At 48.2% G+C, this 16,293-nt stretch overlaps 1 protein-coding gene across 1 annotated transcript in view; it reads right to left on the bottom strand.

Moving 5' to 3' along the window:
• The window catches only part of LOC311365309 (receptor-type tyrosine-protein phosphatase U-like), a 125,956-nt gene that overhangs the window by 36,858 nt on the left and 72,805 nt on the right, over positions 1 to 16,293 (bottom strand). The window contains exons 4-6 of the mRNA XM_084484824.1: positions 12,664 to 12,745; positions 6,646 to 6,761; positions 3,702 to 3,873 (exon numbers count right to left, since the gene is read on the bottom strand). Coding sequence (XP_084340950.1) covers positions 3,702 to 3,873; positions 6,646 to 6,761; positions 12,664 to 12,745 — 370 coding nt within the window. The remainder of the gene's footprint in view (positions 1 to 3,701; positions 3,874 to 6,645; positions 6,762 to 12,663; positions 12,746 to 16,293) is intronic.

Raw genomic sequence — 16,293 nt, 5'->3', positions numbered from 1 at the left:
CTGAGATTCTCTTTAAGTGTGTGGTGTACATCCGACTCAAAAATCGCATAAGATTAAAAAATCTTGTAGTGTGGGGCAGCCTTCAGTGCGTTGTCCATTTAGGGAACCTGACAAACTGTAGCCCACTGTTCTTATGGTTTCCTCCACAATCGTGTGAGGCATTGAAGCAGTTTTTAATGCAGCAGTTATTTCCAGGCATTGTTAAAACAGTAGAGAATTGCAACAACCTCCTCTGCTAGCAGCTACCGTGTCAACAATAACGCAAGGCTCAGCTGCACTCGGAGGGGCGTACCTTCCAACATGGCGGGAAGGGGGGGGGGGGCTCTGTGCCGTGACGACAACTCCTCATTCGACCAATAGACCACCACCTCAATTATTGTGCGTCTTAGTTGATGGATTCACCTCAGACGGTTGCGTGGTTCCTCCTCAAGCATTCACATGCTGTGTCACCTCGTGATTAGGCAGACTCTTGACCATGTGAAGGGTTCTAGCTAATATTATGTTGATTGCTTGGCAGATGCACTCCTACAAACGCCCCCCCCATCATCGTTTTTAAAAGCCAAATGTACACCACACAGTGTACATTTCACTTGGTCTCCTTTCGCGTTTTTTTCAAAAAACCTCCACGCCTCACTTCGCTGTTTCGTGTCAGCTGCCATCGCAAGTCCAAAGTGAAACTTACGTGTTACATGACGTAATGCCCGGTGGTCAGTTACCCAACATTTATCACGTGCATTTCTTAGCGCATTAATGTTGTCAAAGTGGAACATTTGTAGCTTTATTAATCTCTAAATAAATAGTACGTGTTAATTTTGATTGAAGATTTAATTTTTTTTTTTTTTTCGGTTTTCGTTTACTGATTTTTCCTAAACGGTTATGATTTACTAACCGGTTACACGTGTACACGTGTACCCGTTCACACCCCTAGTGTCTATTGCAAAGACGAAAGAAGCGATAATCTATTTTGTCGATATCATGCAGCCCTTGCAATAATGCCGGTTTGGTCCAGCGGACTGCATGCCAAGTTGATGGTATGTATTTGAGCCTATTAGTGGGGTGGTTTGTGGAGCGTGGCTAAGGTCTGTGGTTCGTGGAAACTGGCAGATGTGTTTCAAATGCAAAGCAAGAAGCTCAAAGTTTTGCAGTTGCAACATCTTTGAGTTTTGAGAAGGCAAAAGGGATGTGTTATCTTTGAAGTACAAACATAGACACTATGGGCTCTATCTTGCACCCAGCGCAATTGACTTTCTACACTGACGCATGTATCGTTGCTAGTTTGCACCCGGCGCAAAGCTGATTTTCCCCCGCAGCAACCAGGCGCCACTACACTTGCGCCTGGAGAGGCGTGTCGGCGAAAAGCAGAGGCGTGTTCCGGCGCAAATGATACTTGGTGCTATTTTACTGATCTAAACATTGCGCCAATGCAATTGCGCAACTGACCGAAAGCATTAGTGGATAGTGCAGTTGGTGTTGCTATTTTGACGTGCCATGGCAGATCGGAATGGCAACATACGCTTACACACACTTAGGCTAAACACAGCACAAACATGCAAATGATTAGCCTGATTTAAATATTATGATGTCAAAGATTGTTCATATGAGTGAAACTGCATAGAAATAGCATTTGGATTGTGGAAACTTTTTTTTCATGCAGGGGCTGTATGAATGAACACAGTAGAGTAGGCTATGCCATGCGTTTAAATAATAATAATAATTACAATAATAAACTCGAGCAAAGTATATTCCAGCCTCCCAAAACAAAATCTCGTTTTAAAATCTTGTGTAGGCCTAACAGCTGATACAGCGGTAAGTTGTACTTCAAAAATTTTTTTTTTGTAAATCAATGCATCTGCAAACACTGTACAGCAAACACATATTTTCTTGACACAGACATTGTGTACAAGCCCATAACTTTCAGGATTGATGAATATTTGATTGTGAGAAAACATCGTTTTACCGCGAGTGAGTGTTTAAAAGAATGAATGAATGCGGGTGATGCTTGGCGAGCGTGTTTGTGTGTGCCCATCTGTCTAAACACACGCAAACTAAACACGTAATGCATAATACAGTCCATGGCGATGCATATTAACGGGGGGACACATGCATATTATGAACACAAGTCGATAACGATAATGTATACAATACTGTATTGCCGCATATCATTAAATAGACCCACAGCTGCGGCCACAGGGCCGCGTCCGCATATCATATGTGTTAAGTTGTCTTTGCCGCAATTTACATTACTCAGTGTTTCTAAAGTTGGAGAATAAAACGCTATTCCATGTGTGAATTATGCCTATTATTTGGCCATATACAGCCATTTGAAGTTTGAAATTCATGTGGTCATGCCTCTGTCTCAGCAGAGAATGCAAACGCGCTGTCAAAATATCAACTCGTCAAGTCAAATGCGCTGGCTCTTAAAGGGGATGGGAGATGGCACTCTCATTGGTTTATCGCACGTTACGCCCAAAACACACCTACAGGTTTCAGCCCAACCCATTTTAGATTTGCGTCGGGCGCAAAGCTCGTTTATCTCGCCGTCATAATAGCAACAGCGCCATAGAACCGCCCACAAGGCTACTTCGACTTTGCGCTTCACGTCTGCGTTTGAGACCGTCTAACTAGGGCCCTCAGTCTACAAACCATTCAAGTGGAGGTGGAAGGGATTTCAAACATGACCATGTTGGACCCTTTGGCCACATTGCCGTTTTGACAAGCATTTGTCCAATCAGGAAACACAACGGTCACAACACTATTCCACATGAGTGGAGCTCAAGATTCAAGATTCAACTTAAGTTTCCCTGGACTGGATTTCCACAATAACAGAAAGTTTTCATTATTGTGGAAAGACTCATGTCAACTCTCATACAATTGGAAAAGTGTTCTGTGTTACCTTTTTGGTCTTATGTATGAGAGCCTTATCAGTACAGCTCAAGTACCCCTTCATCGACCCTAAAATCCTTGGACCTGCTATTACACTACCATCCTTTATCTTTTGTAAAGGCCTAGGTTTTTAAAGCAGGAAGCTGAGCCTTCTATTTCTCAATTGATCGGCGACCGGCAACATGTAAAAACCCTAACAATTCAACCAGGCAAACATATTACCTTGCAGTAGGTATAACAAAGCAAAACAAATTGTAATGGGAGGTGGGGGCTATGTGCCATCTTCTTTTAAAGTTGTTTCTTTTTCATGCGGGAGAGAAGAGATTATCTCTTTACAAGTACCCCGTAGAACCCGCCTTCGACCTCCTCCACACACGCACACTCACACTCACACACACCCACACCCCCACACACACCCATCCATCCACCCCCACACACACACACACACACGCCTTCGACCTCCTCCACACACGCACACTCACACTCACACACACCCACACCCCCACACACACCCATCCATCCACCCCCACACACACACACACACACGCCTTCGACCTCCTCCACACACGCACACTCACACTCACACACACCCACACCCCCACACACACCCATCCATCCACCCCCACACACACACACACACTCCCCCACCCACCCCTACTCACCCAAACACACACACACACACACGCCTTCGACCTCCTCCACACACGCACACTCACACTCACACACACCCACACCCCCACACACACCCATCCATCCACCCCCACACACACACACACACACTCCCCCACCCACCCCTACTCACCCACACACACACTCACCTCTGACGATGAGCTCGCCGAAGTTGGAGACGGCGGCTCCGCGCGGCGACAGCGTGACGCAGCGGTACAGGTCCTGCTCCCCCCGCTGGGCCTCCACCTGGAAGGTGGCCGCCACGCGCTTGTGGCTGAGCCGCGACAGGGAGGACGTGTCCAGCACCACGCCGTTACGCCGCTGGGAGGGAGTGGGGGGGGGGGGGGGGGGGGGGGGAGAGAGAGAGAGGGGAGGGGGAGGGGGGGGGGGGGGGAGCGGAGAGTAGGGAGAGGCAGGGAGGAAAGGTAGAGAGAGGGTAGAGGGGGATAGAGGGAGGGAGGGAAGGAGGGAGAGGAAGATTGAGGGAGGGGAAGAGGGAGGGAGAATGGATGGGTGAGGGTAGGACGGAGGGGAGGGAAGAGGAGGGAGGGAGTGATGGATGGGAGGGCGGTAACGAAGAAGGGGCGGGGGGGGGGGTGGGGGGAGGGGAGGGAGGGGAGTAGAGGTGGGGAGGGAGGAAGTGGAGAGAGAGTTGATGAGCTTGGCCCGCTGACCCGCGTGGCGGGTGATTGTGTTTACCCAGGTACCATGAAGAGCCCTTTCAGGTGAAGACAAATGATGTCAAACGATGCACTACGATCAGAAAGCGACTCATGGGGAAGTGGGGGTGGGGGGGGGGGGGAGGAATTAGCGACAGCGGGGGAGGGAGAGACACTGGCTGCCTGCTGTGGCACAAAAACAATGCTTCAGCTAAACCTCTTTTCCTTCGGCCACTGATGTGGACGTGGGGGTGGCGATGATGATGTGAGGGGGCTGGAGGGACGCGACCAGGTGTCTTCCACAAGCCTGCGTCTCCCCTTTGGGGTGATCTGCTCACAGCCTCTTGGCCATCGTCCCCCCCGAACGAAAGAGACGGACCAACCCACCCAAAAAAAACAGAAAAGGAGGCCAAACCAGGGCGGATTCTGTGTGAATGAGCAGGTGGCAGGTGCGGTCGATAGCGTCCCCCCGCTCCTCGCTTACAGAACACACGTCTTATTACATAAGCTGTCTCCCCTGCCGCCGCCGCCCTGCAGCCGCGCGCCGCTGAAGTCACTCTGACACGTCTGGATATTTAAATTGCTTTAGCGGGATGTGGATGGGAGAACGGCCAAGGCTGCCTTTCTATAGCTTTAAGGGAAATGTAATTAGGCGAAGGCAGCAGGGGTGGCTTATGGAAGTGTAAGGGCCGTTGTTATCGAAAGTTCATTTTTTTTCATATAAAGTTTTCATACCAATCGTTCTTTGGCTGTGAACCAAATCTCTTTCGTTTGTTTACACTTGTCTTTGTTTGCCGGGTTTTTTCGGTCCATAATGTCTGACGTTGGCTCTGCCGAATCATCGAATGCACACAAAACGAAAAACAAAACAAAAACAAACCATATGGTGGAGAAAAGCAGCAATACACCTGTTAAACCACCGATCTAATGACGCTAATCAAGAAGGAGGAGGCCACCACTGAACCACCACCACGCAGAGCCACCCCCGGTCAGGAGAAGTGAGGAGGGACTCCGGCAAACAGTACAGCAGCCTGGTTCAAAGCGACCCAAAGCAATTAGCCTGCGGCGCTTATGAACAAACAGGGCCCACGTCAGCACAGCAAAGAAAACCGCAGAAGGCGATAATGGTGCGACATACATCTCTTGTTACCCTATTTTTTTTTCTCCATGCCATTACACGTGGATGTTTCGTCTCTCGCTCGCTCGTAATGAGAATTGGTGTGGTGAAGAAAGAGAGGTGTCGTTTGGGGAGAATTTGGGCAATGAGCCTTCACGGCAATATCTCGCACGGAGCAATTACCGTGTGTTGATAGCGGGGGACGTGCTCTGTTGACGTGATTGTGTCTGTGTGTGTGTGTGTGTGTTTTTTTCTTTTGTGTGCATGCTCGTGTGCACACACACACACACGTCTTTGCATCTAGCGATCTGTTGAACAGCTGCATTCAGGACGCCACGGAGAAACTATTCTGGAAATGAATACTATTTTATAGATATGTATATATATATATATATATAGCACGCCATTGCCAAGGTTCAGAGGCTTCATGTGGAGAAGGAGAGAGGGGAAGGTGGAGGAAGAAAGGCGATGGATATGATGGGATGTAAAGTAGTGCGTGGAAACGCCAGCGTGAGTGATGGAAGGGCGCGACGCACTGGGGGCCTCATTTGCAGCAGGGGCCTCCTTTACGCCCCCCCATGTCATCTCAAAAGCACTCAGATGTGTCGGCTTCAAGGACACAGTGAGAGTGAGGGCCTTTGGAGCCAGGTCTTTTTTTATTCCTTAACACTAATATTAGCACATATTCCAACCAAGGGAAAATATTCAGCTGCAGCACGTTCTAGAGTAAGTATGTGTGTGTGTGTGTGTGTGTGTGTGTCAGAGACGGAGAGAGAGAGACAAAGTGATGGAGGGCGATGCTTTCCCGCCATTACAGAGCGTCAGATGCACTCACGTTTTTCAATAAAATCTCAATTTCCATTTCAATAGGAAGCCGTGTGGCGATAAGACGTGACAAGGAACACGGCTGCAGGCCTGTTTAGTGCTTGAGACGCTCCCATTATCACGTTTATTATTGTTATTGCCGCTTTGCTGGCAGAAGCAGATAATGTGTATGGTTTTAAATGAAGAACCACTGCATGTCAGCGTGTCAGAGGTGAGAACTTGTTTCCAGCGTAATTGCTTTGCTCCGTCGCTCTCTCTCTCTCTCTCCCCCTCTCTCACACTCACACTTACTCGGTGTCTCTCTCTCGCTCCCTCTCTATCCAACTTTTCTTCCATCTCTGTCTGTTATCACACTCACTTCTGCCCATTTTATTATTTTGTCCTCTGGCGGGCCTAATCTCATCCATGTGCTGTCATCATCCCAGCCTGCTTTTTATATTCCACTCCTCTCTATCCAAACAGGAGCTCCCCCCTGCCCCCCCCCCCGCTCACCTCCAGAAGGTAGGGCTCCGACTCGGCTGTTTTGCCCGTGGCGATGCACTGGAACGTGGCGTTTTGCCCGGCGTTCACCTCCACGTCGCCCAGGCGGGAGAAGTGGGGCACCTTGTCTGTAAAAAAATATATAAAAATAAAATAATAAGTATACTGAAGGACAAACACAAGCAGGAGGGTGTGCATGTCTGTGTGTGTGAATAGACACATAAAAACAACCACAAACAAACTTTTCTTATGCGTGTGCACTCATAGAAAAGTGTTGCTTGCACACTTTTTCCATGTTACCTATGGACACAGTGTTATATATGGAAATAATGAAAACGCATGTAAGGGCAATACTGCCGCACAGACATGTACGCATTGTATTTCAGTATGCCTGTGCAGACTGCAGTGTACAGTATTTGTTATGTGTGAGACAAGGTCGGAATGCCTTTCTGGTCTGCCTGTGTTGGCACAGGCAGAAGTCTTCTGTTTGTGTCGCACAATCCATTCATCAGGCATGGGAAATCTTTAGTATCTTATAAATTGCTCTCATTTTTCCTCCGACGGACCAGCAATGAAAAAAAGACACATCTCCGTGCCTCGCCACAGCTGAGCACCGATGCTGCGGCCGTCTTATGGTCCTTCTAATCCGGCCGGGGACGCTCCAACACTCGCAAAAAACTATTCTCAATTTACCGAAACAAATACAAATATTGAACAACACATTAATAAATCCACAGCGGGACTGTATGAGCAAGCGAAGTGCTTTTGTTCTCGTGGAACGGTACACTTCTATATTTGTGTACGTGATCTTTGTTTTATGCATTGATATTTGCGCATGAGCTCATCGTCCCCCACAGCCGTTTAACACAAACAACCGGGTACTTTTAGTGTTATACTCTGCTCTTAAAATATTACAACGTAGGATGGTTACATAATCCTTTCGCGATTTAGAAAGCGTGTGCGCACGTGTGTGTGTATTTAAGACACACAACAGACGAAGCATACTGTACATTGCATGCACACCTGTGTGTGTGTATGTGTGTGTGTGTGTGTGTGTGTGGGCGTGTATGCGTGTGTACGTGTGTGCGTGTGTGTGTGTGTGAGCGTGCGTGTGTGAGTGAGAATGTCTGTGTTTGTGTGTGTGTGAGTGAGTGTGTCTGTAGTGTGTGTGTGTGTGTGCGTGTGTGCATGTGTGATGCGTCACAGCAGCTGCGAGCTACAATCTCTGGCATCATTTTCTTACCCCCCCCCCCCCTCCTCCACATTTTAAAGAGTTTGCCCTTGGTGGCCGACAGTAAAGGTGAGAGATGGAGGGGCTGGACGTGTTAAGTGGGCGTGTTTTATGTTTCTTTCAGGGCGGGGGCGGGGGGTGGGGGGGGAGTTGGCATAACGATGATGATATCCCAAAGTGACTGCAGCGCACTGTGAGCCGGAGCAGAAGCGGTGGTATTTTTAAGCATTGTTGTCATGTTATCAAGATGATGAATGGTGTGGCAACATTATTAGACATAAACCTGCTTTAGGGAAAGTACTAGTCAATAGTTTATAGATTATACATCAGACGACTTTGGGCTGAATTCAATCTTGTGTTTTTCTGGTACAAAAGTCGATAATTTAACGCCAAGTGTGACAATGGAATTGAGAGCCTGCCAAGACAATGCATGGGTGGGTTCAAAACGCAAGGCAATGAATAATGAATGAAGGATGAAATACATTGTTGGTTTGGTTAAATAATCATGAATAATTGTCTGACTAATTATCAATGATAGTTATACATTTTAACATGGCTGGGTGTGTGTTATAATTTGGATTTATATATGCCTTCAGTCTGGTTCAGTCTCAAATCAGGAAGGTTAAAAAAAGCAAATCTGCCTATTTGAGCTTCAGCAATATACACACAGAGAGCCAAAGCCGACGGGTTAATTTCTTGTCTTCTGGTAAACAGTGCCAATGTTTCTGTTTAGCTTCTAAAAAAAAAAAAAAAACATAAACAAAATCATTTCAATCTCAAAATCCATGAGGTTTGCTTATCCCCATTTGCAGCGGCTCAAATTATTCCGGCTCATTTAGCCAGACTTTCCATATTGAATCTCTCCCAGTCAATTGGAAATGGACATTCGAACCTGGCAAACCCACAGGCGTTTACTGCCAGCCAATATCTACATCACTTTGCACTGTGGCCAATGCCTGCCTTATCTTTTTAGGAGTTTAACTTTTTCTTGACTTTAGGTAGGAGTAAGACATGTTAAGTTGACTGAAAATAAAAATATATAAATATATAGATGCATATACTGTATATATATTTATCTATACATATATCTCTACATTGATATCTGTACATTTAGATATATGTGCGTTTATCGATATATAAATAAACATACACCACATGAATCTGCACGGTTCTCGTGATGTGAATTGAGTTGTGGATGGATGTGTTTTAATCCTTGAAGCGTTTGGTTTAAAAGGCATTATAGTAACAGTGAAGGCTGCAGGAGGTGCATTCCTATTCTGTTCAATTCTATTTATATTCTATTCTGTTATATTATATTCTGAGTAATACTTACATCCACCTCATGTCCATACAGGATGAGACAAGACACAAAACATCAAAGCCCTCAAAGTCAGCCAATGAACAGGCTCCTGATGATGATGCTTAAAAGTGATTGTATGGGAGCTTTTTGGCACACCACTCCACCTCCAACTCTACTAATCTCAAAGAAGCCACAAGTGTAATTACCTTTTACATTAAATATTGGGCTTTTTTTCTGGCTAATCACTGATCGCCCTCAGATAAGTCTTAGTGAGACAGACCAGAAATACATTTGATTTCAGAGTAGAAAGATTGGTATTTCAAACTGCACATTTCTTTTTCAAACATATTTTTAATACTGAACCATTACATGATTTTCAAATAGGGTTATTTTAAATACATCATCCAAATCGTCCCTAGTGCCAGGGTAACAACCCTTCGACCCGACACAACAGGGACTCTTAAGGTTTCCGTGGTAACAGACCTCAGAAAAGGGTTCTAATTCTGCCGAAATAGAGTCTGGTTTCACTCCCTATCCTTTTCCTTCCCCCTCATTTTTTCTGCCTTGAGTGTCTCTGGTAAACGGAGCAAAATGCAACTTTGCCTCCACTTGAAAAATCCTTCCCACAATCAATAAACCCTATTAAACATCTACAGACATACAGACAGACAGACAGGCAAGGGAGACTAACAGACAGATAGGGGGTAGGATGCAGGTGCAATCTACTGCCCACAACTTAAACCCCAGTGCATCCATAGTCCGATGCAGATGGACGGACTGATGGTCCTGTGGTGTGAGAGTGATGCCCTGCTGCCTGCTGGGAAATCGATCAGGTTTCTCCTTAATTAATTGCTTGTCTAAATGCTCTATGTGTGTGTGTGTGTGTGTGTGTGTGTGTGTGTGTGTGTGTGTGTGTGTGTGTCTGTCCGTACAGGGTGGGTGAATCATGTGTGTGCAGATTGCTCAGAAAACGATTTCCCACGCAAAGTATTAACTAACTTGACATCGTGCCACCGGAATCTGACTTGTGCATGGTCCGCTGTAATTTGTTGTTTCTGTGTGTAGGTGCCCTGACCGACCAGTGGGGAGGATAGGATAGAGCTCTGAATGAAAGAGACGATTATTTAATTGCGACAGTTGGGGCACCGGCAGTACCATCTGCAACCGAGTCGGACTAGGTCTCGTGAGGGCTGTGGTGTGGTGGTGATGGCGATTGGCGCCATAGCAACGGCCCCGCTACTATCCAGTGCTCTCGAATCGAACCGTCCAAATGTGGAGCGCTCCACCAAGACTGGGGTGATAGATGCAGGAGTTTCAAAAAAGATTTTTGCAATCAAGGCAAGTGGAGTCACGTTTATTTAGAGACGTTGATTACAATGACAATCTCAACGGGCATCACTAGCCCACATTCAAATCAGACACGACGCAACCTCGTTCTAGGTACTTACTGGAGCTATTATGAACTCATTAACAATCGTATCATATTCTGAAAACTGTCCTGCATTTCTTTGTTCAAAGCACTTTCTGACTTTCTGAGGGAGCTTTAGTTTAGAGAACATTTCAGAAAATTTTTCGCTCCCTCTCTTTCACCCCTTCCACGATCTCCAGGACAGAGATAACAGCACTAGGACAGAGATAACGGCACTAGGACAGAGATAACGGCACTAGGACAGAGATAACAGCACTAGGACAGAGATAACGGCACTAGGACAGAGATAACGGCACTAGGACAGAGATAACATCGCTAGGACAGAGATAACGGCACTAGGATATAGATAACATCGCTAGCACAGAGAAGGGCTTGATCGAGGAGAAAATCATCCCTTAGTGTGACATAAAAGCCATAAAGGTTTTTACGAGGTGACGCTGAGCCTCTGGCGTGGCACAGGACGGGCAAAGCAAAAAAATAATAAAAAAAGTGAGACAAATCACGGGAGCTTATTACGCGCCGTCGTCTAAAGCCAGCCGGCCAGCCGGGTCTCTGTGGCGTGGCGGGTCGAGAACAAAACACTCGTAATCCCGCGGCTCAGAGAGGCTCAGGATTCATCAAGATCCACCCGTCACTCATGTGCTCTTCCGTCAAATTAGCTTAAAACACTGGAGAGAGCCTGTGTGCCGAGGGCGACGCTCATCACCCGAGAATAAAATGAGAAAAGGAATAGAGAGGAAAAGGTCAGCCATTCTTCCGGGACAAAGGAGACGGCCGCCCCCCCCCCGCTGTGCGGCTCTGGCAGTAAGACAGGTGCTGTTGGGTGGTGGTGTGTCCGCTTTGAATGTCATCGGAGGTGGCTGGCAGAAGGAGGGGGGGGGGCGGGGGCGCGTGGGGATTGCATCTCACCCTTTGATCGCTCCTAGCCCTCCTCCCTTGGGCCAACTGAAGCTTTCTCTCTCTCTCTCTCTCTCTCTCTCTCTCTCTGTCTCTCTCTCTCTCTCGCTCACTCTCTTTCGCCGGACAATGTCCAGAGAGTCAGGTATGGACATTGTCCGGACTCGCCCTTTCACACATGTAGCACACGGGAATCTGACACTGTCCGTGTCAGAGACATTGTGACATACTGGGGACACTCTGTTTGGTTGAGGCGAGGACGTCTGGCTAGAGCGTGCAGTAGGCAGGACATGACGCAACAAGTACGCTGCAGGAAATCGCATTGTTTCGCTAACACTGCACATTGGAGATGGCGTATGAGACGAATCCATGAACCCTATTAAACATCTACAGACATACAGACAGACAGACAGACAGGCAAGGGAGACAAACAGACAGATAGGGGGTAGGATGCCATGCAGGTACTGCCCACAACTTAAACCCCAGTGCATCCATAGTCCGATGCAGATGGACGGACTGATGGTCCTGTGGTGTGAGAGTGATGCCCTGCTGCCTGCTGGGAAATCGATCAGGTTCCTCCTTAAGTAATTGCTTGTCTCAATGCTCAACGTGTTGAAGATGGCCTACATAATGACGTTACGTTGATAACAACACTACATGTTGTTTGTCGGCGACAACAGTTTGTTGCTAGACAATCAGGGTTATGACACAGGCTAGGTCTGCTGGAAATCTGTCTGAAAGAAAGTGGGGGGGCCAACATTAACTCGCAGGATAGTTTGGTGCCAGTCACGTGACAGAAACGTTCTGAACACTCACTGTGAAATTCAAATTTGTGTTCTTCTCTCTATCTACCGCCCCCTAGCATCCTGGAGACTGTAAAACAGCATCGAATCTCAGTGAACTCTCCGGGCCGTGACCTGCCGCTCTGCTCACACACACGGGCTCGGTCGGACATTACAGGGACCTCTTACTAGGGAGCTTGCAGAGGAGAAAAATGATGGAAAAACCCAAACCCGAACCCCTGTCCGCCCACCTCTCAACCATCCCCCCCCGCCCTGCCGCCTGTCCACTTGCCCAGCCAGCCTCCGTAAAAAGGTCAGTGAGGATGGAGGGGGAGCGATGTGGAGTGGTGTGCGGGTGGTGCGGTGGTGCGGTGGTGCCAGGCCCACTTACAGCAGGGGTAGTTGAGCAGCATGATGTCGTCCAGGGCGATGTAGCCCTGACGCTCCTCGGAGACCGTGGCCTCGAAGACCACCTGAGAGGGAGAGGGAGAAAAAAAGAGAGAAAAACAACACGTCAGGAACAAACGACGAGTTACGTTCGTCAGGGGGAGCAGACCTCGTTTAGGTGGTGTGTGTGCATCGACGGGAAAGGAGAGGCTAAAAAGGTACATGGGAGTACTCCCCCCACCCACCCCCCCAACCCATCCCCCCCACCCACGGCAACACCGTGATGGCTTTGAACTTTTCCCGAAAGGTTGCGGTCAATCGAGAGTTCGGATTTTAACTTTTTTTTTTTCATCACTTTCCGTAGTTCCGTAGTTCCGGAGATCCTTTGACCTTTGAGGGAGAGCGGAGAGAGAGAGAGAGAGAGAGAGAGAGAGAGAGAGAGAGAGAGAGAGAGAAAAGGTGAGAACGAGAGAGAGAGAGCGAGAGAGAGAAAAGGAGAGAACGAGAGAGAGAGAAAGAGAGTGAGAGAACGAGAGAGAGAGAGAGCAAGACCGAGAGAAAGAGAGAGAGAGCGAGAGAGAGAGAGTGCGAGAACGAGAGCGATGATATTTTTACTGCGGTTGTTAGTGCCAACGAGGGCCGTCCAACCAGAATGTTCCCTGACATGGTGGCCTGTGACCGGCGCGGCTCCCGCTTCCAGGAAAAACCTAACGAGCTGAAACTCAACTGTGAACAACTAGGTTTCCGTGCGTCCTTAATTATGAACTCTTTGGTCCTGTCCCCCGTGCTCTGCATGATGGGAGCAGGGCTTCCTAATTACAGGCAGAATTCAGCCCGAGTCAGGCCCCACGCAGTGCTGTCAGACACCCCCGAAAGAGGCATCAGGTGGGCTCAGCAAGCGCAGGAGAGTGTATGTAATAATAACAGTGCAGCTTTTTCTCTTTTTTTTTTTTGCCGTTTTACCCGTCAAAAGAAAAAAAAACACATGGTGGCTGCAAAGGACAAACTGAGGTTTTAGATTTTAACTGCAGAAGATGAACGTTGCGGCTGTCGCTGAGTCGCTGAGCTAGAATGATTTGTGAGTGTGTGTGTGCGTGTGTGTGTGTGTGTCTGTGTGGGTGTGTGTGTGGGGGAGCTGTGCATGTGTGAGGCTGTGTGTGTGTGTGTGGGGGGGAGCTGTGCATGTGTGAGGCTGTGTGTGTGTGTGTGTGTGTGTGCTTCTGTTTGTGAGTCTGTGTGTGTGTGTGTGTGTGTGAGTCTGTGTGTGTGTGCACGGCTGTGTGCAGCTGTGTGAGTCCGTGTGTCCGTGTGTGTGCAGCTGTGCGTCTGTGTGTGTGTGTGTGTGTGTGTGAGTGAGAAAGCGGTATGGCGCGGTCTTACCCAGTGCCGCTGTATAGCGGTTGGGGTGAGGAGAGAACGTGGCCGTGTTCACAATGCATCAGGGCTTTAAGTGCCCCGGGCCGGTCGATAGCACACAGGGCCCCGGCAGATGGATACACACCGTGCCTTTCAACACACTCATTTGTTCTTATTTCTCACTCTTGCGCAAGTGTGCCATTGGAGGGAGGGACTGGGAGAGGGACAGAGGGAGGATGGGTGTGCGAAAGAGGGATGGGAGAGGGAGAAAGGCAGGGAGGGAGAGGGAGGGAACGAGAGAGAGAGAGGGAGAAAGAGAGTGAGAGAGAGAGAGACAGGGAAAGAGCGAGAGCGATTGAGGGAGAAGGAGGGAGAGAGAGTGACAGAGAGAGAGTGACAGAGTGAGAGATAGAGTGTGCGAACACGAAAGAGAGAGAGCGAGATAGAGAGACATCAAGCCGATGAACTCCTCAATTCATCACGCGTCAACGCACCCGGCGCCATCGATCCACCCTCGCTCCCGTCCTCCAGCCGCTTACCAAGGCCCGCGTTGAATGTTTGGCCGAGCTACAGAACAGCTCGTTGGGTTGTGTGCTATTGTACATCTTTCACCCAATCTCCACCGCCATATCGTTTTTTTTTTTTCCATTTTCTTTCTTAACTTGTGTATACAAAGTAGGCCACGGCAAATGAGGCAATTTGCACACTGCAGCGCACAATTTAGATTCAGAGTGATACGGGAGAGTGATGTGGGAGTGATGAAAACGAGTGGTGAAAACAAAGAGGGAGGGAGGGGGAGAGAGAGAGAGAGAGGCAAGAGGAAGAGATACAGAGAGAGAGAGAGAGAGAGAGAGAGAGAGAGAGAGAGAGAGAGAGAGAAACAGAGAGGGAAAGAGATGGAGAAGGAAAGAGTGAGGGAGAAGGAGAGAGCAGAGGCGGGAGAGAGACATAGAAAGAGTGATAGATGAGACAGAGCGAGAGACAGAGAGCGCAGGCGAAAGAGAGATGAGAGAGAGAGGGGGAAGGAGAGAAGAGCACCGTAGCGAAAGAGTGAGGCAGAGTAAGAGATGAAAATTGAGAGATAAGATGTGTGTGGGACGGGATAGGATGCAGAGAACTGGGGTGCAGAACAGAGGACCGCGAGAGAAAGAGAGAGAGGGGGAGAGGTGGAGGTCCTGAGCTGGGCTGATATTGTTTGTCACGGATGGGCCAGGATAGCATCTTTAATAGTTTATGGCAAACACCAACCCCCACCCTCACATAAAGACACACACACACACACATCCACAACCCCATATTTCCAACACCTGCCATAACAAAACGAAAAGGAGGAAAATTCTGCTCTATATGGAAGAAGATTCCCATAAAGGGGGACAATTAAAATGAGCAAAGTCTGCAGTTCAAGGTGATGTCATTTACACTTTGGTGCTCTCTCTCTCACCCACCTCTCTCCCTCTCGCTCTCTCTCTCTCTCTCTCTCGCTCCCTTCACTTGTTACAGTCGAGATGAATGAGAAAAGTACTTCACAGGCCTGCGAGATTGCAAGGCGCACGCATGTGTGTGTGTTTGAGTGTGTGTTTGTGTTTGTTTGTGTGTGTGTGTGTGTGTGTGTGTGTGTGTGTGTGTGTGTGTGTGTGTGTGTGTGTGTGTGTTGTCTGATGTGCAAATCAACAACCTGGAAGATGGCGGGGGGGGGGGGGGGGGGAGAGGGGGGGCTCCTGCTGTAAAAACAGCAGGAGCCATGTCGTCAACGCCAACAGGAGATAGAAATAGGTTACGTCAAAAAAAACAAATCACAATCCAGTAAAAGACGCCACACCGCCCAGCAATGAGTCCCAAGCCACCGAACGTTTGCCCGGGTCTTCCCCTCTCCCCCCCCCCTCCAACACCACTATTAAATCCTCCTCATTCGGCAAAAGAAGAAATCTATTTGGCTAATAAAAAATGTGACGCCGCAAAAAGTGATTGAACTGAGCTACAAAATCCACAATGGGGACCGGGCGACGTCTTCCATTAGAGCTCAAAAGGGAAGACATAAAAAAGCAACAATGGATCGGCTGTGAAACAGGCGACTCAGTGCAATGAAGGGCGGAATCGCACACTCATTAATATTTCAGGTTCTTCCTTTTTTATGGTTTCTTATCGCAGCTCTGCTGGACAAATTGCACGCCGTGTGCCGCTGCGGCTGTTTTCTTTTCCTTTGCGCAGAGGCCGGTCGGTTTAAGCGTTTAATTAACGTAGGGGGAGGAGGGGGGTCTTCTGCATAGTGCCGAGGTTC

The sequence above is a fragment of the Micromesistius poutassou genome (genome assembly GCF_964030765.1).
Source record: "Micromesistius poutassou genome assembly, chromosome: 20".
NCBI lineage: Eukaryota > Metazoa > Chordata > Actinopteri > Gadiformes > Gadidae > Micromesistius > Micromesistius poutassou.
The sequence above is the reverse complement of the archived record's forward strand: the minus strand, read 5'-3'. Positions and strand labels throughout refer to the sequence as shown.